Consider the following 22,716-nt stretch of genomic DNA (forward strand, 5'->3'; position numbering starts at 1 on the left):
AAAAGCTACGAAGAGAATGATTGACTTTTAACTAAAGTTAGTAATCCTCGAGATAAGAATTTTAAGAAAAGAACGCCAAAATCAGAGTCCATATGAGAGAGATATGATTTTTGCAAAATCATTTAAATTAGTTTCTTGTATACAGGACGTGGCAAGAGAGCACATGAGTGATGGTCTGATGAGAGATCAATGGATTATAGGTCACTAAAATAAATAGATGTTGTAAGGCATATGTTGTTTCTGTTTATGCTTTGATCTGTATTGACAATGACATCCCGAAGTTTTTAATATAATGAAAATACATTTCTTCGGAAACGCTTTGATAAATTCTTTACCATAAGACAAATATTTATAATTGTAATTGTATAATTATAAATAAATAGTTATTATTTATAATTGTAAAAACTACATCTAATATTTATACAACAAATAAATATCAAATATATAGACATAGTTTTAAAACATATGTATATTTGGTTTAAAAATACTAGTCGTTTAATAAACTGATATATAACAATTTTTATAATTATATAAACAATTTAATAATAATTTAACATCTTTGTATAAAAATAATAACAAGTAAATTACACGTATTTTCCTCCAAAAACATTACAAAGTTTAAAAGTGGGGTCGTGAACCTCACTTTCGTAGCGAGCGTCGAAACCGTCGTCGAGTTTGTTACCATAGGCGGAGCTACTTTGTAGCCCGGGGTAGCCCGGGATACCCCTCGAATTTTCCTGTCAAATGCAAATTTCCTGTTATTTTTAGAAAATCCGTCACAAATCCGTTAGAAATCTGTCACAAATCTGTTACTAATCAGTGAGCAATCCATCACAAAGTCTTGATAAATATAAATTTAGTGTAAATTCACTGGTTTAGTGACGATTTTCTGACGGAAACTTACTTCGGTAACAAAAAAATTTCTAGTAGTGCAACCCTAAAGAATTTGTGCAACCCCTAATTTTTCTTTCTGGATCCGCCACTGTTGTTACATAGGCCGGATTCGGACTTCAGCTCGAGATTTCACAAATGACACCTTGTTTCTACGAAACTTCGCACAAGGGTTGTAGATCAGGAAAAAATGAATTGCGAAATCTGGAATTTTTAGTTGTCAGAGTCTTGCTGGAGCTTCAATGGAATACCATCGGCGACGGTGGTTTACGGCGGTTGGCTATTGTTTTGGCTTCGCCGTAACTGCATGATCGGAGGGGAGGGACGACATCAAGGTGGTTGGTCAGAGCCTGTCATCGGTGTCAGCAACATATGTGGTAGAGGGACGGTGGTAGCCGACTGAGTAGCGATGGTGTAGGGCGGTGTAACATCCATGAAAACAACCAATTTAAAACTTTTTCCAAACATTCAAAAGCCATAATTTATTACAATTTGTATTCAAAATAGTTCCATATCATAGTATCCCATAAACAAATCATAAAAATGCGAGGAGGTGAACGATCACGCCTTCGCCTTCCCACGATCATCCGAAGTACCTGAAACAAAATCCAAAACTGTAAGCCCGAAGCTTAATGAGTTTCCCCAAAATACCAACGCCATACAATCATAGCCATAACATAGCAAGTAAACAACAACGTGCATACTAAGCCATCAGCCTGACTGGACCACCTCGCAGGGCCATTAGCCTATCTGGAACGCTCTTTGAGCCATCGGTACGTCTGGACTGCCTCGCGAGTCTTCAGCCTATCCGAACCGCTCGTCGGGCATCCGGTCTAGCTAGTACGCCCTTACCGGGTCTGCAGTCTCTCCGGTCCGCCTTGGGTTTGTTGGCCTTCAGCATAAAACAAGTCCGCCTCAACCCATCCCCAATCACACAATCAACACATAAACATCAAATACTAACATATACAACAGTCAGACCGATCTCACAGATCACTAATCATAGCATCATCCTATATACCAGGATACCGACCTAACAAGTCACTAACATAGCATCATCCTAAATACCAGGATACCGACCTAACAGGTCACTAAGCATATCAACATGCAATAAACTCGGATACAAATTCGAAAAGGATCGACATTGGTGCCTTCAACCCTGTTAGTATAGTGAGGACAACTCACTTCACAATGTTGATCGGAACTGAAATGTCAAACTCCCGAAATACGGCTCCAAACACCAACATCTTCAAATGGATGCCAAAATGATGTAGATACTGGATCTACAAGCCCCTTCTCGTTCCAAGCTTCTAGCTCTTCAAATCTCTTTAAGAAATGCACCAACAACACACTTTTAGCCTCACAAACACTCAAATGGGGTTAAATTGCTTAGGGTTTTCTTCTGAACATGAAAAGGTGGTAAGGAGGCTGGAAGGAAGGACTTAAGGTCCTTTAAATATAGTGCAAACCCTAAAATTAGGGTTTTCATGCACAACCTCTACTCGTTGAGTTGGGTTCCTCCAACTCGTCGAGTAGGTTCCATAAATTACGCGGCCATATCCATCTCTACACGACGAGTTGTGGGCAACCAACTCGCCAAGTAGGTTCTAAAAATGTGAATTTAACTTCAAATTGATACATGGGAGTCAGAATGTTACAATTCTCCCCCAATTGAATTATACTTCGTCCTTGAAGTCCGTTGCAGCAAACAAATCCGGTTAATACTCCCGCATCTTAGCCTGAGCTTCCCTAATCAAGCCCACAAGTGGAGAATCCACTGATATCCTCATACATGTTGTTGGGATAGAAGATCCAACTGACTTGCGGCTCAGGGAGTCTGCAACCACATTCGCTTTACCTGGGTGGCAAAGGATATCACATTCGTAGTCCTTGACTACATCCAGCCACCCACATTGTCTTATGTTCGGGTTCGGTTGATCCATGATGTGTCTCAAACTTTTGTGGTCCGTGTATATGGTACAACAGAGCCCATAGAGACAATGTCTCCAAATCTTGAGAGCGAATACCACCGCTCCCAACTCCAGATCATGAGTGGGGTATTTCGTCTCGTGCAGCTTCAGTTGCCACGATGCATAAGCTGTTACCAGTCCTCTTTGCATAAGGACTGCTCCCAATTCGGTGATCGATGCATCACAAAACACCAAAAAATCCTCGACTCCCTCAGGTAGTGTCAAAATCGGTGCCTTGCACAGTCGCTGACGCAGAGTCTTGAATGCAGTCTGCTGCTCAGGGCCCCACCGGAAATCCACCCCCTTCCTCTTCAGACAAGTAAGGGGTACTGCAATCTTGGAGAAATCATGTACGAATCTATGGTAGTACCCTGCGAATCCCAAAAAACTCCTGATATCCAAGGGAGATTTCGGAACCCCCTACTGCATAACCGCATTGATCTTGGCCGGATCGACCAAAATCCCCTCGTGGTTAACGAGATGTCCAAGGAACTGAACTTCTCGTAACCAAAACTCTCACTTCGAGAACTTGAAATAAAGCAGCTCTTGTCTCAAAACTCCCAGCAACTCCCGGAGATACTCCTCATGCTACTCTCTGGTCTTGGAGTACACCAAGATATCATCTATAAACACAATGACTGAGCGATCGAGCATCGGCCTGCATACCCGATTCATCATGTCCATAAATATCGCTTGTGCGTTGGTGAGCCCAAACGGCATCACCACGAACTCGTAATGTCCATAACGAGTCCGGAACACGGTCTTCTTCACGTCCTCCTCTCATATCCTAACCTGATGGTACCCGAGCCTCAAATCTATTTTAGAGAATCAAGATGTTCCCTGCAACTAATCAAAAAGATCATCTATACTCGGGAGTTCATAACGGTTCTTTACCGTCAACTTGTTCAACTCCCGGTAGTCAATGCACATCCGGTGTGAACCATCATTCTTCCTGACGAAGAGAATCGACGCTCCCCATGGAGAATTGCTCCGACAAATGAATTGCTTGCCCAACAGTTCCTGTAACTGAGATGACAGCTCCTGCATCTCTGGTGGTGCCAATCGGTACGACGCCTTGGCGATAGGGTCCGCACGTGGCACTAGGTCGATCCTGAACTCGACCTGCCTTTTTGGAGGCACTCCGGGTAACTCCTCCGGGAACACATCAATGAACTCTCTGACAATTAGAACATCTAACATCAAAACTTGATTCATGTCCCGCGTATCTACCACGTACGCTAAGTAACCCGCACACTCGTGCTGAATATACTGTCGAGCCCTGGCAGCTGAGCAAAACCCGGAACCCAATCTGGTGCCCTCACCGTAGATAATCAGTTCTCCCCCACTTGGGGTTCGAACTACCACTCGTTGACCTTCGCAGTCGATCATGGCACCGAAGCGACAAAGCCATTCCATACCCACAATCACACATACATCCCCCATGGGAATCGAAATCAAGTCTATCAGGAATGATTCCCCGAAGATCTCCCACACACAACCCCGATATACTGAAGAAGCGGAAACCCCATGTTCGTTGGCGATAGAGACTCGCAACGGACACTCTAGCCCTCCTACTGAATGACTGAGGGTGTCACACCCCCAAACCAAGGATGTCGGAGACGTCCTGGGGTGGAGGACTTCATGTATAGTATCATTACAACAATTTCAATAGTGATTAAAGTAAACACAACCAACATATATATAACTGAAAGAGTTACATCATTGTATGAATTACATGTTTCCAAATCAATTACAATATGTTGACAAAATGTGAAATGTTTGATGCCTTAACGTCCCATCCTCAAAAGCACTTGGTCACCTGTTTAGTGATTTCATGAGAATACAAGTTGTTTGAGAAAGTGTCAACACAAAGGTTGGTGAGCTCATAAGCCTTTGTATGTAGTTATGAAAACCTTTTCTTGTAAAAGTCGTGATCGTTCCAGAAAATCCAATATTTTCCTTAATGTGTAAATGTAGTCTTAAAATCCAAAGACCGGTATGTACAAGTAATTTGTCATATTTATAGTAAAACAATGCAAGTTTAAATCGACATAAACTCGTTTGATTTCAATGAAATCCCCGTAAATTCTATGTTTGTTAATACTTAATGTGAGTTATAATAACCATGCTATGACCTAGTTGGCCCGAAATGACGTTTTTCAGGCGTCAGAAATGTTATGACATTTGTCACCTCAGACCTGCCGGTCTAGCTATTGCATGCAACTAAGGTGTGGGTTTGTCAGACCCAATATAGATCTATATACAAATATCACGCTCTCCCTCCAGGAGACTCTGGTTACAATACATGACTTATTTTATAAAGTGAAGCGAATGTCTCACAAAAGTCATTAACGAATTTACGTGTAATGTAATGAAAAACCCTTTATTTAATAATGTACCCTTTAGTAATGAGTTCGTTACGTAAATGTATCACAAACTATACCTATTATAGTTTATCACAACAAGGGTAGTAGTAGTGTTTATAAACTATAGTTGTCATAGTTTACCAAATGTTCGTGTATAATAGATGTAAACATTTTGTTTAAATGATCTATCATTTAGCATGCCTAATGTAGCAAAATCCATTTGTCTACTGATGTATGTCTATATACTAAGACAATATGTCATACGTTGCAATAACAATCAATCACATAAAGATATACATCTTGCTCAACATGTTACAAGGTGAAATGAAGTTGATAGCATTTTTCTATTGTTAACATTTTCTATTACTGTTCTTAGGAAATTTGTAGAAAATTCATCAAAAGTCCAAATCAGAATCCGTAAATTTTGATAGTTTGGAAAATGAGTCTAGTTTGTTCATAAATTTTCTCATGATTTTTAGTGACCTCCAACTCGTGTGAAAAAGTCCATAATCACAGACTGGTCCAGATTTGTTCTTGAAATGATAGACAGTTTTGTAAAAATCACCATAAATTGTAGTAAATTGTAGGAAACTCTTATGGAGATGTGCAAGTAGTCATTTTAAAGCTAAGAACTTGAACTATTTTCAACTAGTACAGTTTTGAAAACTTAAATGTTTAAGTTGTCCAAAACAGTCCGTGAATGGAGTCTAATTTTTCTGATGAAAGCTGTTAGAAGAATTTAGTTGTGTTCTTGGTGTTTTAACTTGTATTCCCCCCCCCCCTTAAAAGTTAAGAAAACATGAAAAGATAGGGGTATGAACTCATCTTGTGTGATTTCAGTGGGTGGATGTTGAAGGAGAGAAGTTTTCAACTCAAGAACACTGGGAGGATTGCTTGAAGATTCGAGAATTTAACACAATATTGATGGAGTTTGTGTAAGGAATCAATGATCTGAGTAAAAGGAAATGTAATAACCATAAGGAGGGTGATGATACTTACCAAATATAGGAGGAAATCTTGAAAAATGCCTTGGAAATCTCGAATTTGTATGAGAGAATTTGAGAGAAAAGTGGTGTTTGATCTTTGGTGTGGAAATGAGTGAAGTGAGTGAAGTGAAGAGAGAGAATGGGTTTTCCAGCTCTTTGGACGTGGGAATGGAGGGAGAATGAGTGGGAAAGGACTATGAAGTGACTAGGGATGGTGGGGAGGACAATGGCCGGTCATGGAGTGGGTATGGGGGTGGTTGCTTGTGTCAAACATTATGGAAGAGTCAACACTCCACCACAAAATCTTATTTAATGGATTTTATTCTTAAATAAGGATTTCCTTAAAAATATGCTGAATTTATGAATATATGGGACCTTATATGTCAAAATATAAGTTTGGGTGAAAATCCCCCGTTAAAATAATTAAAAACGGGCTTAAAACGGAGTCGTGGTCGAAAACCGGGAAAAAGGGTGGGAAATTTGAAGTCTAGGCGAGGACTCGGTCTCAACAGCCTTAGAACCGGAGTGAAGGTTTGGCTGGAGGATTGGATCCGAGGTGGGAGGGAACTGCGGTCCGAGGAGATACCGCAGGCGGTTCGTCAGGAGGGTCCGGAGCGAAGGTCGGATGCAGTTCGGTGGCTTTGGCTTAGTGACTACAGCTCGGAGGCTTCGGCTTGGTGGTTGCGGCTACTCAAGGGGACTTCGGTCTCGGTTCTTGTGGCCTCGGTTCAAGGAGGGTTTAGCCCCTATAGAGAGGTTTTTCACTAAGTCAAGTGTCGGGATGCCCCAAATGATTATAACACTCAAAAGAGGTTTTGAGAGAGATTTGGGAGAGATTTGACACACTGGGAGAGATTTGACCTACGGAGAGAGATTTGGGAGAGATTCCACATTCTTGGAGAGATTTTTAATAAAGAGAGATAGAGTGAAATAGATTGAGAGAGGCTTCTTTTGTGACCTTATTGAGTGCTTGGCTTCGTAACGCAAGGTCCGTAAACCCCGTTACACCGTGTTTTAGCGTCCTACACACTCCCGATGAGTGTGCAATAGTGTTTTATCGCTTTGGTTCATTGTTTAGCACTATCGAGACTAAGGAAAATTAAACACACGAATTTTCCAAATGATGTTTTCTCATTAAAATAGCGAGTTGTACAGTAATTGCATAACGTAAACCCTAACATACAAGGATTAATTGAGTCGACCGGTTTGACTTGTTGACTTTGTTTGACTTTGACTTGAGCCGAAGTTGACTATTGTCACAGAGGGAAAAATGACCTACTCGCCCCCGATTCAAATAATACCAAAGTAGGTAAGGAGTTGACTAAAAACGTACTTGATCACATGTACAAACATATAAGCATAAAACATATACAATTATAAGGTGAAGGATAGAAACATACCAACAACCACATCCGGTGCTGTCCGGGCCTCCTCGGCTGTAAGCTGGAAGGCACATCCCCGAGCCTTTGGAGGTTCTGCTATACCCTAACCCCCGTCAGTAATCCTCAGTGTAGCCGGCGCCGGACTGGCTACAAGCTGTTGACAGTTGGTCTTCACAAGACCAACCTGATTGCAGTGATAACAGATCCTCATATCCTGAACCGGGACTGGCTGGCGACAATCCCTCGCAAAGTGCCCCTCCTTGCCGCATGTGCGGCACACACTACCCGGTCTACAAACTCCCGAGTGACCCTTCATGAACTTCCCACAAGTGCGGCCGTGCTGGCCCCCAGACCTAGAATTTGCGGTCTTGGGCCGATTCGGCGCAGGCTGCGACTGCGCCGGGGCCAGCCTTTGCTCCCGCAACTGCAACTCAATCTCCAACTCACGCTGCCTAGCGGCCTCCTGTAACTCCAGCAGTGTATCACAACGCTGAGTATCAACAAACTGATGAATGTTAGTCGTGATCATGCTCAGATAACGTGTCCTCTGAGCCTGCTCGGAAGGAAACTCCGGGTAGAATATTTCCCTCTCAGTGAACATACGAGTGATCTCTGTCACCGACTTCTTAACGTGCCTCAGATCCAAAAACTCTTGTGCCGGTCGCGCGCGCTCCACCCGTGGAATGTAGCGAGCGCGAAACATGTCCCTAAACTGATCCCAAGTAACCACAACTCTCTGATCATCAATTTACGACCCAGTCATCAACCTCCACCAGTCCTTTGCTCCGAACCTTAGCAGGTTCAGAGCACATCTGACCTTCTGGTCAGCAGGACATGAGCATGTGAAGAAGCATCCCTCCACGTCAAATAGCTACCTCATGGCTACATTCGGGTCCTGAATCCCGTCAAAAGTCTGGGGCTTCGTGTTATCGAAGTACCGGTACTAAAAAGCCCAGCTGGTCCTACCACCAGTAGCTACTACGGCTGCAGCGACAGCCGTCTCAACAAGAGCTGCATAATGCTTATCAAAGTACTCGACCATGGCGGTATTGATAGACCCAAACATCTCCAGAAACTATGCCCGTAACAGTGCAGCAACCTCATCCTGCAGGATCTCCCGAATCTTGGAGTCCATCTCATCCGGTCTCATCTGGCCAATAGTCTCGAGCACTACTGGTCCCTCCTGATGTTGACCCGGATCCAGTCACAAATCTCCGCGTAACCACGATGTTGAAAATATACCAGGAAGATATCAGACATCCCATATAATAACGGGGAACCAACTCCTAACAAAACTCTAGGGGTTGTGACTTCCTTGATACACGTATGGGTCCTGTGCTTTCAGTAGTACGGACATATACTACCTTCCACACCTACCCACATTTGTCTCAAGTATCATCACAACGCCCTAACAATATATATATGCATGGCGAGCGCTCAATCCTCACTCCTAGAGGAAGGCTAAATATCTCGTAACTGGCTGGCGGACCCCGTACAACTCATCCTACCACAACTGCCACACGACCCTCCATTGGTGCCTGATGACTATCGCATGAATACAATCACATACCCCGTATTTAAACAATCACAGGCTAAAAGATCCAATTCCACAACGGTTAGACTCGGACAAGAGCTGTGCAGCAGGACCAAACCTCTCAGCCTAAGATCCCTTAAACCATGCAGTATGTGACTTATCGTATCCACTCAATAGCCAGTTCACAAGCGAAAGAGTCACACATAGTTAAACAAGGGAACTCTATAAGAACTAAGGCATCACATAATCAGGCAATTCTACCAAGCAATTCCTGAAGATCCCTAGCCTATTACTAGTATGATGTTCTAATATATCATAATATCAAATATTCGTATGGTATTTTGGGGTCTACTTACTAGCTTCGACTGATCGTACACTCTGCATCCTCCTTTAGTATTTTGAAAACCATTTGAAAATCATTTTAAAAAATCTTTTCCTTGGTTTGAGACTGGATTCACACGAGTGTTCCTCCAATTCACTCAAACCAAGGCTTTGATACCAACTTGTAACATCCATGAAATTCAAGCCAATTTAAAACTTTTTCCAAACATTCAAAAACCATTATTTATTACAAAATGTTTTCAAAATAGTTCCATGTCAGAGTATCCTAGAAACAAATCATAAAAATGCGAGGAGGTGCACGATCATGCCTTCACCTTCCTGCGATTATCCGAAGTACCTGAAACAAAATCCAAAATTGTAAGCCCGAAGCTTAATGAGTTTCCCTAAAATACCAACGCTATACAATCATAGCCATAACATAGAAAGTAAACAACAACATGTATACTGAGCCATCAGCCTGACTGGACCGCCTTGCAGGGCCATCAGCCTATCTGGACCGCTCTCCGAGCCATCGGCATGTTTGGACCGCCTCGCGGGCCTTCAACCTATCCGGACCGCTCGTCGGGTATCCGGTCTGACTAGTATACCTTTACCGGGTCTGCAATCTCTCCGGTCCGCCTTGGGTTTGTTGTCCTTCAGCACAAAGCAAGTCCGCCTCAACCCGTCCCCAATCACACAATCAACACATAAACATCAATTGCTAGCATATACAACAGTCAGACCGATCTAACAGATCACTAATCATAGCATCATCCTATATACCAGGATACCGACGTAACAGGTCACTAACATAACATCATCTTATATACCAGGATACCGACCTAACAGGTCACTAAGCATATCAACATGCAATAAACCCGGATACAAATCCAAAAAGGGCCGACATTGGTGCCTTCAACCATGTTAGTATAATGAGGAAAACTCACCTCACAATGTTGATCGGAACTGAAATGTCAAACTCCCAAAATATGGCTCCAAACACCAACACCTTCAAATGGATGCCAAAATGATGTAGATACTGGATCTACAAGCCCCTTCTCATTCCAAGTTGCTAGCTCTTCAAATCTCTTCAAGAAATGCACTAACAACACATTTTTAGCCTCACAAACACTCAAATATGGTTAGATTGCTTAGGGTTTTCTTCTGGATGTGAAAAGGTGGTAAGGAGGCTGGAAGGAAGGACTTAAGGTCCTTTAAATAGGGTGCAAACCCTAAAAATTAGGGTTTTCATGCACAACCTCTACTCGTCGAGTTAGGGTCCTCCAACTCTACGAGTAGGTTCCATAAACTACGCGGTCGTATTTGTATCTACATGACGAGTTGTGGGCAACCAACTCGTCGAGTAGATTCTAAAAATGTGAATTTAACTTTAAATTGATACATGGGAGTCCGAATGTTACAGGGGGTTCGGTGGCTTGAAAAATCCAGAGAGAGAGAGGTGGAGATAGATAGTCGACATCATCCTTTTATACAGAGGATAGGGGATGTGTGGATTACTATTCTTGCAACACTTGGCGCCACGACTTTCTGACATGTGTTGCGACCACAACACGCCAAGCAGCTCCACTACGAATGTGACAATTGTCGCGATCTCAAACCACATGCAAAAATATGATGAAAAATGACATCTCACATTTTTCGAAAAAACTAGTTTGATGTCCCGGAATTGGTGTATCCAAATATGTAAATGAACTTTTCTAATGATAGACGTAACAATGCTAAAAACGCGTTTAAATTCTTTATTTAGTTGTTTCCTGGTTGCTGTGATTTGACAGTTTTTGTAAAAGTGAAACAAATTTTTAGAGTATTGTCTGATTCCAAAAATATGTTAAAAAATACTTAACAAAAATGCGTAACTATCCCTACGAATCGATTTAAAGTTCCTTCAAGGGCAAATTAGTTATAATGTTGATTTGTTTTCGTTAGATGGTCATAACTTTTGCGTACGATCTTCATTTTCAACGTTCTTTATATCAACAAAATCGTGTTCTCATACTCTATCTGTTTAGAGTGTTATTTGTACATAAAAATACTTTATAAATAAATCTTATTTTTAATTCATTAGTTCATTACTTATGTATTGTAAATAGTGTTTGTTCGTTATCAATCTAGATTCATCGAAGACTATAATGGTATTTCGAATGCATTTCTAAGTATAAAAAACTTCATTGCCTTAAAAATTTGGAATATAATACAATAGATCTATCATATAAAAGGTTTGCGGTGGTTTGACTAACGAATGTTGACCTAATTTTACCGATTGTCACAAACTTGCTTCTTGCTTCCTTGCTTCTAAAAATGCACAGTCTCCTCCTTTAAGGTGCATAAACAACCATGTTAAGTTTAAATATCAAAGAGAGAGGCTAAGGTTTTATGGAAGTGCTTTGAGGGTGATAGAGGCTAAGGGTGGAACAAACCATAGACATCACATCCTTTAAGCAGGGCTCAAAGCCCGTGATCTAGCATTTCGAGCCCAGGAGGCTTCGTGACGCTAAACATGGCCCCCTCGATGCTACAGATAATGTGCCCATCGTTGATTGAGTCAAGTCTAATCTCGACGCGATTTTCATAATTGACCAAAACTCAAACTTAAACAATTTCATCAATTTAAATAATTAACGCTTGAAAATGGGTGTTACACACCAAATTTGTAGATTAAGTGGGTCAAGAATTCCTTAATAGCTTGAAATTGTCAAACCCACACAAAAAGTAAAATCAAACAAAATGTATGATCCATTTCAAATTTCGTGGCGCGTTGCGTAAATCGTGTTGTTATAAAGGTTGAAAAATTTTAGTTGCATATCAATAATAATAATCGCGATGCGATTTTGTGTTTGAAAAAAATTATACTAATTTTGAGTAAATACCTTTGGTTGTAATAATATTTCTCTTAGAGTAAATTACACTAATGGTCCCTATGGTTTGGGGTAATTTTCACGTTTGATCCCTAACTTATTTTCTTAACTCGGAAGGTCCCTACTGTTTGTTTTTGTTGCGCGCTTGGTCCTGTTTTACCTAAAAAGACTATTTTGCCCTTGATTTTTTAATTTATTTAAATAAGGTGAGGTAGGTAAGGTAAGGTGAGGTAGAGGTGGGGTTGGAGGTGTATTTATTTAAATAAATTAAAAAATCAAGGGCAAAATAGTCTTTTTAGGTAAGACAGGACCAAGCGCGCAATAAAAACAAACAGTAGAGACCTTCCGAGTTAAAAAAATAAGTTAGGGACCAAACGTGCAAATTACCCCAAACCATAGGGACCATTCGTGTAATTTACTCTTTAGTTATATTTACTCATTCATCTCGACTGACTCTCTCTCTCTCTCTCTCTCTCTCTATATATATATATATATATATATATATATATATATATATATATATATATATATATATATATATGAGTAAATTACACGATTGGTCCCTATAGTTTGGGGTAATTTGCACGTTTGGTCTTTAACTTATTTTTTTGAACTCAGAAAGTACATACTGTTTGTTTTTGTTACGTGCTTGGTCCCTACTGATTGTTTTTGTTATGCACTTGGTCCCTCTATTACATAAAAAGACTATTATTTAAATATGGAAAAATGATGGGGTATGTAAGGTAAGGTGAGGGGTGGGGTTGTGTGTGTTTATTTAAATAAATTAAAAAATCAAGGGCACAATAGTTTTTTTAGGTAAGACATGGACCAAACGTGTAACAAAAACAAACAATAGGGACCTTCCGAAAAAAAGAATCAAATAACACTTCCTAGGCTTAGAAGAACGAAAAAAGGACCACATTGTGGTAGGTACAAAGTACCCAAATAACCACCATGCACACCAAATCTATGATCGCCTGTTCCATTCTAGCCATTTGCCTAATATCCATCCATTCCACCAAATCTGCTATCGAGTTAAACAAAGGGATGTCAGCATCGAGCCATAAGAAACTCGTCTCCAAATCTGAGCTGCAACTGTACACTACACAAACAAATGAAAGACATTCTCTTGGGAGGCTTGAAAAATCGGACACAAAACAGACTCCAAGTCTACGTCCCTCTCAACCAACTTAGTCCTAACCGGTAAACGGTCAAGCAAATCTGAGCTGCAACTGTTGTGCTTTGGTGTTTTCCAACGTTGTCTGTAGTTAGCAACCATATGTGGAATGTCTAGGTATGGCATGATGAGTGGGCGAGATCCATGTAGTCAAAGTTTATTTGTTCCTTCTACTTTAACGGGAGAAGTGATATCTCTTTGGCCCCTCGATGATTTGGTATTGAAATCAAATGTACGGTCATACTCGGACTAAGTTGATAATGGATCAATAGTGTAGCTTGTTGTTGGAAATAAAAAATCTCTATCAGAAAACATATATACTTCTATACCTTACGTTTATATGGATATCACGAAGCAAAGGAATATTTGATAACTTACTAAGGATTGTTCATACTTTTAGATTATAAGTAGAGTTGTAGTCTTAGATGACATACACCTTGCTAGATTAAGGAAGTTATGACTATACATTTGTCGTGACATGTGCAAGTAGGAGACTGTTGAAAATATTTTCATGGTCACAAATTAGTGACTTTCCATAATTAGCAGGGTGCTTTTGGGTTACACATAATACATGATTTAAGCATAAATAACAAATGAGAAATTAGAAGGACTAGTTTATTAACTTATCATCTTACAATGAGTTAATTAGAATCTAAAAGGATTAAAGGATCTTAGTGTAATTTTCCTTAGTTTGAATTGGTAAGTATTTATCTCGTAGATTAAGGGATAAATACACTAATTATATAAGGATAATTGTGACACAAAATCCCAACCAACTCCAGCACATACAAACAATTGATCCCTCTTCTCCCCCCCCTCTCTCTCTCTCGTGGTTTCCTCTTTTATTTCGAGTTTTAAAGATCTAGCTACATTGTTTGATCATTTCACAAAGATCCAACGGCCGAGATGTCTTGACTTTTGGGCAGAGGTTTCCTAACATCCATACCAACATTATGTATGGTTGGATTATCAACATCACCTTTGTAGGCTCCGAAAACTCTGTTCTGTTTGTTTGGTAGACAACATCATTTTCTGGATTTGATTTTGACATTAAGAAAGAGAAGGGTTGTTGTTTTACTTGGGCATTGTCTCGGATGCGACTATATTAGGAGAGGAGGGGGGGGGGGGGTATCCTTTGTGATCTAACTCATCCAAAATCCATGATGGAAGATAATGATTAAAGTTTTTGTTTGTTATTGCTCCCATTACTATTTGCTTAAAATCATCATAACTTAACGCAGGGGACTAGGGGTGCGTATGTGGTGGTTTGGTTCAGTTATTAGCCAAAACCGAACCATAACCAATATAAGTGGTTAATGCATTTCGGTGCCGTTGGATATCAGTTAATATTGGTTTTGGTTAACAGTTTTAGTCGGTTAATGGTTAAGGTCAATGGTTAATATCAGTTAACCATAAAGTCCAAAATGATATAAAAATAAAAAAATTAATAGAAAGCGAAAAACATAAAATGCATAGCTATAAAAAGTGAATGATTGAGTGTGTATAACTACTAATCTCATAGAAGATTACGTATCCCATACAATTTTAAAAAATCCCCTCTAAATTTCAGTTCCTAATATAATTACATATCATATATTTAATATTATATTATATAAAAAATATTTACTAATATTATTAGTTCGGTTCGGTTTATAGTGGTTTGGTTTTAGATGAAAACCATAACCGAACCATATGTATTTGATTAATCAAAATTAGAAACAACACCACCTTTTTTAGTAATGATTCGGTTAAAATAGTTCGATTATATCGGTTAATTTGGTTTTGGTTCGGTTTTTCGGTTAATGTGGTCACCCCTATTTAAAACAATTGAGCCCATCTTTCATGCTCTTAATAAACTCAAATTATAATTATGCCAAACGTGTAATTAGAATCACTAACATTATTTAAGTTTACCAATAAACATATCTTAAAAAAATGATAAACATATCTTAAGATGCAACTTGCTTTGTATTCGAATATTTATACACATGAAACGAGGTAATCATTAATACTAATTAAACTGGTTATTATGCACCTCAAAATTCGTAATCATATTTAACAACTCTATCATTTTTGACCATATTGTAATCATATTTAACAACTTTATCATTTGTGACCATTTTGGACAACCAACTATCACTCCTTTTTTGGGATCGATCATCACAGTAATACTGATAACATAACAACATATCGTAACTTTAATATAATTTTTAACAATAATTTATTATTTTAATAACTTATAAATAATAAATTACTTAGATTAATAAAAATAAAATAATTAATTACTCCACCAATCAAATTGAAGCGCAATGGAATACCACCCACACAATATCTACCAAATTGAAAAATAAGTTAAAACGAAAAAAATCCTTATCTCAGTTATTCCATATCAGCCTCAAAATATTAAAATGCAATTTCACACATTAAAATAAAAATTCTAAGAACCCAAAAAACTTGGAAAATATGTTGGCGAAAGAATCGCTTCCTTCGAGCTTCGATCTTCCAAACGAGGTCTTGGAGGTTTTACCTTCTGATCCATTTCAGCAGCTCGATGTCGCTCGCAAAATCACCTCTCTCGCTCTCTCAACTCGTGTCTCTGCCCTTGAATCAGAGTCCTCCGACCTCCGGCAGCAGCTCACCGAGAGAGACGCTTTCATCGCCGACCTTCACTCTCAGCTTGATTCCCTTGACTCTTCTCTGTCTCAAAATCTCCAAAAACTGTCCCTTGCCGATCAGGAAAAGGTGAGTTTTGTATACTGAGAATGCGAAATTCATTTTGTAACCTGTCGTTTACGTGAAGGGAATTTTTGGGTTTTTTCTTTTTTTCTTTAAGAAGTTTGGTTCGTTATGTTAGGAAAATCTGTTGAGAGAGAATGCGTCGCTGTTGGAAACTGTTAATAAGCTCAAGCGTGATGTTACTAAGGTATATCAGAAACCTAAATTCCTTGCTTAATTCATGTGTTTCAAACTCTTTATTTGATTTGTATATGAATTGGAGTGATATAACAAACAGATTAGCGAGTGATTTATTTGGTTCTATCTTGGCTTCTTGGAATTTACATGGTTTTGTTAAGCTTTATCTACTTTCTACAGTTTATGCTGATTCTTGCTATTTTTGGATTGAGAAATGAGAAAGCTAGTAAAGGATGTACCCACCCTTTCCTTATACTTGCCAACACTTTTCACATGAGAAGCCCCATTAAAATTGCAATGTTTCTTAAAATATCAATCCATTTATGCTATAATTAGTGTGGTTACTTCTTTGATTAAGAGGCGAAAAGTAAAATGGTAGAAAAATATTGTTTTTGTTATAATTATTGGATAACATTGGTCATATCTCATACCCAAAATCTTGCTAATTTGGGGGAGTTAAGTTGAAAAATGTAGAAGAATGCTTTTGAGATTGTACAGTTATTTATTTCATCGATGTTTATCATTTTGTTGAGGGTGTTATTCAAGATAATGCTAGCTTTCTTTGAAATTAGTTTACAATTGCAATAAATGAAACGGAAAATTACCAAAAAGCATAATTTACTTTGGTTATTTTACCAATTTAGCCACTTAACCATTTTTTCTAGTGTGATTAAACCATTGACCTTGTACTTTCGACTAATGACTTTTATTTTGGACTCGTATATTTGTTTAATAAAATGGTGAAAGTACATTGTTTTTTTTTTTTCCCTTTCTGATCCATCAACTAAATCATATTTGTACTTTTTGCAGTTGGAGAGCTTTAGGAAGACTCTCATGATGTCACTTCAAGATGAAGAAGGAAGTTCGGTAAGTAGTTTCTATAATAAAAAGGTCTCATTTATGAAATATAATAATTTTGAGATCCATTTTCGTCTAGTTTACACATTAGTGCTTATTTGTTTATATATTTTGTGAGACTACTACAGACAACAGGTCCTCCCGTTGTTGCAGGCAATGTCCAAAACCATTCAAGCATATCATCTCAAACGTTTTCTGGAGGTCATTTGATCTCTTGCTCTAATTTAAATATATTTTTTTTGAGTTAAATGCTAATAATATCAACGTACTTCACTTGATTTGTTTATTATTGAAACTACCCAATTATAGCAATGCCATCCGATTACCAATCAATGTTCATTCCCATAATTGGTTATGGATTTTAAAGTACAATGCTATAATTAAAAAGAATAAAATTGAAAGTATAATACTGTAATAGAAAGATATGAAAGTATGATGCTATAAAACACAAATAAATGCAAATACTTTGCTATTTCTTTCATTTAGCCCCTTTTTAATCGGAAGAAAAGCTTTATTTGACAAAAAAGTTGATCTAATGTTATCCAGAAGACGAGGAAACCATGCCACCTTCAAGCACTTCATCGATCAAGAGCCAGACCTCAGACATACCAAATTCATATCACGATGAACCTGTGAAGGAAGGTAAATGACCAAAGTACCTAACTAAGAAAATGACCAAAATACCCTCCATTAACTCCTCTTTTTGACATATACTTTATTTTTATCCATAATAGCAACATATTTATATTTATATTCTTTACCTGTAACATTAACATTAACATACTTATATTTGTTTACCAAAAAGGAAATGGTGTTTTAGTTGTGATATGTATTTTTTTTTTTTTTTTCTGTTGTCAGCCTCAAGGCCTCGCATACCACCAAGCCTTTTGTTAGCATCCCAAACAACCACACCTCGGCTTACACCTCCTGGGTCCCCACCAACTCTCTCAGCATCTGCTTCCCCAACAAGAACACCAAAGCCAGTTTCTCCAAGAAGACACTCCATTGCTATTACATCCTCACGACCATTTAATGATGACAACAAATCTTCCGTTTTTTCATCTGCAAACTCAACCCCATATGGCTCGATGTCAGGTACCTTTTTTTTTTTTTTTTTTAAATCCAAAATATTAGCAATGTACTTACTTTTTCTTACCTATAAAACCGTAAAAAACAATTTCAGGAAGGACTCGAGTAGATGGTAAAGAATTTTTCAGACAAGTCAGGTAAACATGTTCAATTTTAGTGAAAATAACTTGTAAGATAAATCAGTTTGTTGTTATAGACTTATAGTAATTAACTTCTCGAATCATCAAACATTTTTTTGAAGTTACTAAATAGCAATCAAGTTTTGAGATTTTTTTTTTAAACGACCCAGCTTTCAAAATTTGTTCCATTGTTATGAAATTATATGTTTTTTTTTTTTTTTTTGTTGATGTGGACATATGACATGGGATGTTCATTGAAACAGTTTCATTAAATGGCAACCAAGTAATCTGAAAACGTTGAAACATTATATAACAATTTGGAAAAATGTTACTTTTTGATGAGGGTGTTTCGATAACCTGCCATGTCATATGTCCACATCAGTGCCACGTCAAAAGTATTTAATATTTCATAATAATGGAACCAAAAAAACAAAATAGAACAAAACTGAAAGTTGAGTGGTGTAACCTGTTAAAGTTTGTTAAATAAACCTGTCACGACAACAAAAATATATAAAGTTCTTAATAATGGAACATTTTTTTTTCACAATAAATAGAATAAAATTAAAGGGTTGAGTAGTTGAACCTTGAAAAAATGTTTGAGGCACCTAGGTGGAACAAATATGAAACTTTGTTACTATATAATGACAATCCTTTTTGTTTTTATTTATTTTTTTTTTCATCAGGAGCCGATTGTCATACGAGCAATTTGCTGCATTTTTAGCAAATGTGAAGGAGTTAAACTCTCAAAAGCAATCAAAGGAGGTATGTGTTTTCAAGCCATTGTGAGTTTTTTATTTCATATATATATATATATATATATATATATATATATATATATATATATATATATATATATATATATGTGACTATTTTACTTTTAGGAGACTTTAAGGAAAGCGGATGAAATTTTTGGACCAGACAACAAGGACCTTTATGTTATATTGGAAGGCTTAATCACTCGTAACTTCCATTGATCCAAAAATTATGCTCTAACTATTTGCACCATTTTGTATATTGTTTGTTTTTTGATGCATTTGTTGTATAATACATAAGGTTAACTACAATGCATCCAATCTTAAATGTATTTTTTGTTGTAAAGCAAAGCATTGATTACCATGCCATCATTGACTGGGATAGTCTTAACTCTTAAATGTCTACGCTCATTGCACATCCATCTTTAAAAGGGGGAGCCTAGTGTTCAATGTTAGCTACATATAGTATTATTTGTTTCTATACATGTTGGAGTCTTTCTCTTCTTAAGGAATTTATTTATTTATTATATATATTTTTTGGAGAAAATATTATGAGACCACACACTGAGGCGGAGCTACATTGGGTCGGAGGGGGTACAAAATTACAATGTTGGTCCTTGTTGTGGTTTGCAAATCAACTATGAAAGCCTTTAGACTAGTGGGTGTGTTCGCGGTTTGTGCCACCTCAGCCATGCACATCTCCCCAGGTTGCGGTTTTGGCCGCACTACGGCTCAAGAGGACCGCGACTCGTGATTGGGTGTCGAATGTTTGACCGGTCCTCTTTGTGCATTAATTTTTTTTTCTTTTCTTCCTTTTTGCCTTTCTGTCCTATTTATACACATACATTTCATTTTTTTAAACAACACAAACCCTTCTTTCTAAAATTTATTTAAAAAAAAATCACCAATCTCTCTCAAAAAATGTCATCTTCATCTTCCAAAGAATTTCAGACTATTTTTGATGTCACTGTTGCGTGTGTTCAAATGGCGGAACAAACATACGATGCTTTATGCAATAACGCAGCTGAAAGTTCTCAACGGAGAACACGAAGATATATTTTTAGAAATCGTGAAGAAGCCAACCAACGTTTGGTACAAGACTGTTTTTAAGAGAATGCCACTTATCATGGTATTATTTTCGTAGGCACTTCAGAATGTTCAAATGTTTATACGAACGTATAGTTGAAGATGTAACGAGGGAGTGCAGTTTTTTCAACAACGCTATGATGCTAGAGGTACATCCGGTTTCATTCCCTTACAAAAATGTACGGCCGCACTTCGTCAATTAGCATATGACATTTTGTTTGATGTGTTAGACGAAAGTTTTAGGATGTCTGCTAGGACCGCACGAGATAGTCTCCACTATTTCTGCAAAACTGTGATTCAGTTTTATGGTCCAAAATATTTACGTAAGTCTACACCTAATGACATCTTGCAATTGCAAGCTCATCATGCTAATGTGCATGAATTTCCTGGAATGCTAGGAAGCTTAGATTGTCTCCATTGGGCATGAGAAAATTGCTCTACGTCATATCATGGACAATTTACCTGAGGTAATCATGGTCATACAACGGTCATACTTGAAGCAGTTGCATCACAAGATCTGTGGATTTGACATGTTTTTTTTTGGTTCCCCTGGTTTGATTAACGACATCAACGTTCTTAACCGTTCACCTATATTTAACAACATATATGATGGATTTGCACCATATTCTTCTTTTGAAGTGCGTGAAATGTCATATAAGTATGATTATTATCTGGTCGATGGAATCTATCCTGAGTATGTTGTGTTTGTTAAATCGTTTACGTGTCCACATGATTCTAGACGAAGAAAATTCAAGAGAGCTCAAGAAAGAGCTAGGAAGGATGTTGAACGGGCTTTTGGAGCTCTAAAGAAACGGTGGTTCATATTGAAAAAACCAGCAGTTAATTTAGGTGAGAAAAAACTTCAAGAAATCATGTATACATGTCTCATACTGCATAACATGATTATTGAAGACGAATGAAGATCGATATGTGCGTTTAACGATAAAGAAACCATACCAGAGACAACCAATAGAAATTGGTGGTGAAAAGTATATGAACAGGAGAGCAGAGATACATTGCACTGAAACATTTCACAATCTTCGTAATGACTTGGTGGAACACATTTACGAGGTTCAAAACATTAATCTTAATTTGGATCCACCGGATGACTCCGAAGACGAGTTCTCGGAGAGCGAATTTATGTAGTTTGCTTTAGTTATTTTATCTGTGTGTTTTTTTAACTTTCTAGGATTATTTTAATGTTATGTGTGTTATTTATTATTATTATTATTATTATTATTATTTTTTGTAATGCAATGTAATGTTTTTTTTTATTTATTTTTTTAATTTTCAAGTAATGAAAAATTATGGTTTTTATTAAAAAAGAAGTTTTATTAAATTAAAATACTTCAAAAAAATAAAAAAATAAAATAAAATTGTGGCACCATTCCTTTCGTGTGACAATAAATCACACTTGTATGGTAAAAAATAATGTGGCGCACATATGGCAGTGAAGGGAATGCGGTTCGATGAGACTACTCCTTTTGGCCATGTGGTTTCAGTTTATTGCATGATTGACCTTTAATGCATGTAAAATGACTTATGTATCTTTTTTATTATATTTTTTAATTGATTTTAAATAAGTTAAAGAACTGACAACATAATAAATTAAAACCATATTGACAAACACTTAGAAGTTTTGATAGTTGTTATCAATTAGTTAGTTTTGACAAACCACACAAGCTAATCGTGTAATTTTGTATATCGTAAATTATGAACTTGTGATACATCTTCTAGTGGCAAGCTTGTATTCCATTGATTGGGGGCTGATTTTCTTTCTTTATAACCGAGCATCCGACTACCAGTTGGCAAGTGCTTTCCTTTTTATCAAGAAACGACTACTAACCAGCAAGTGCTTTTTTTTTCAAGAAACAAAGTACAAACTATTTTCTTTATCTTTTCCGCTATGAGTGTTACATTCACATAGCGAGTTCGTGATTGTGGATTTTTTTTTGTCTTGTTCAATTACCAATCAAAGCCATTATCACATTCATGTATGTTTTTTTTTTTCAATAATTATATACTAGTTTATGCTTTTTATTAAATTATAATTACGAAGTTAGAGTGTGAATGTGTGATTTGTATGATAAATTCATGGGAATTGAGTAATCTAATATTTTTTAATGATATTTAATAAAAATAATAAAAAAGGTTTTTCTAAAAAATGACCCTTCGGTATGTCCCATTATGGGTTGTATTTCACAATGGATAAATGAGTATGTGGATCCGACGTGGTAATGCGGCCCTCCTATAAATACAATTTCAAACCTATTTCGGACTTTATTTCAAACTTCATTCTAAATAACTTACTGTTTTCAGACCAATCCAACTAAAAAAATGTGTTCTAGCAATGAAGAAATTCATTTTTTTGTATGTATGTTTCAATTATCTTTATA

The 22,716-nt window shown here is 37.5% G+C and overlaps 2 protein-coding genes across 3 annotated transcripts; both read left to right on the forward strand.

The window, feature by feature from the left end:
- Positions 1-15,894: 15,894 nt before the first annotated feature.
- On the forward strand, positions 15,895-19,717 carry LOC145052914 (PH-response transcription factor). 2 transcript variants are annotated; one of them, XM_079000836.1, is made up of 9 exons: positions 15,895-16,245; positions 16,358-16,426; positions 17,227-17,283; positions 17,403-17,475; positions 17,821-17,916; positions 18,133-18,369; positions 18,458-18,500; positions 19,166-19,244; positions 19,364-19,717. In XM_079000836.1, exons 1-9 carry the CDS (start codon positions 15,967-15,969, stop codon positions 19,454-19,456), a joined length of 1,026 nt encoding a protein of 341 aa, XP_078856962.1. In that variant the 5' UTR covers positions 15,895-15,966; the 3' UTR covers positions 19,457-19,717. The 2 variants fall into 2 exon arrangements, with proteins under 2 accessions (XP_078856962.1, XP_078856963.1); XM_079000837.1 differs by having other exon boundaries at positions 15,914-16,245; positions 17,824-17,916.
- A 1,076-nt stretch (positions 19,718-20,793) lies between these two features.
- LOC145049778 (uncharacterized) lies at positions 20,794-21,240 on the forward strand. Its single transcript, XM_078998136.1, has one exon. It carries the CDS (start codon positions 20,794-20,796, stop codon positions 21,238-21,240), a length of 447 nt encoding a protein of 148 aa, XP_078854262.1.
- The last annotated feature ends 1,476 nt before the right edge of the window (positions 21,241-22,716 follow it).

Source organism: Lactuca serriola, chromosome 5 (assembly GCF_051521515.1).
Source record: "Lactuca serriola cultivar US96UC23 chromosome 5, Lser_US96UC23_V15, whole genome shotgun sequence".
Lineage (NCBI taxonomy): Eukaryota > Viridiplantae > Streptophyta > Magnoliopsida > Asterales > Asteraceae > Lactuca > Lactuca serriola.

Bases quoted from the DNA above. Each gene is read 5' to 3' on its own strand.
- LOC145049778 (XM_078998136.1), top strand. From the start codon at position 20,794: ATGGTCATACAACGGTCATACTTGAAGCAGTTGCATCACAAGATCTGT.
- LOC145052914 (XM_079000836.1), top strand. From the start codon at position 15,967: ATGTTGGCGAAAGAATCGCTTCCTTCGAGCTTCGATCTTCCAAACGAG. The intron at 16,427-17,226 runs GTATATCAGAAA...TACTTTTTGCAG, and splicing joins TCAAGCGTGATGTTACTAAG to TTGGAGAGCTTTAGGAAGAC. The intron at 17,284-17,402 runs GTAAGTAGTTTC...AGACTACTACAG, and splicing joins AAGATGAAGAAGGAAGTTCG to ACAACAGGTCCTCCCGTTGT.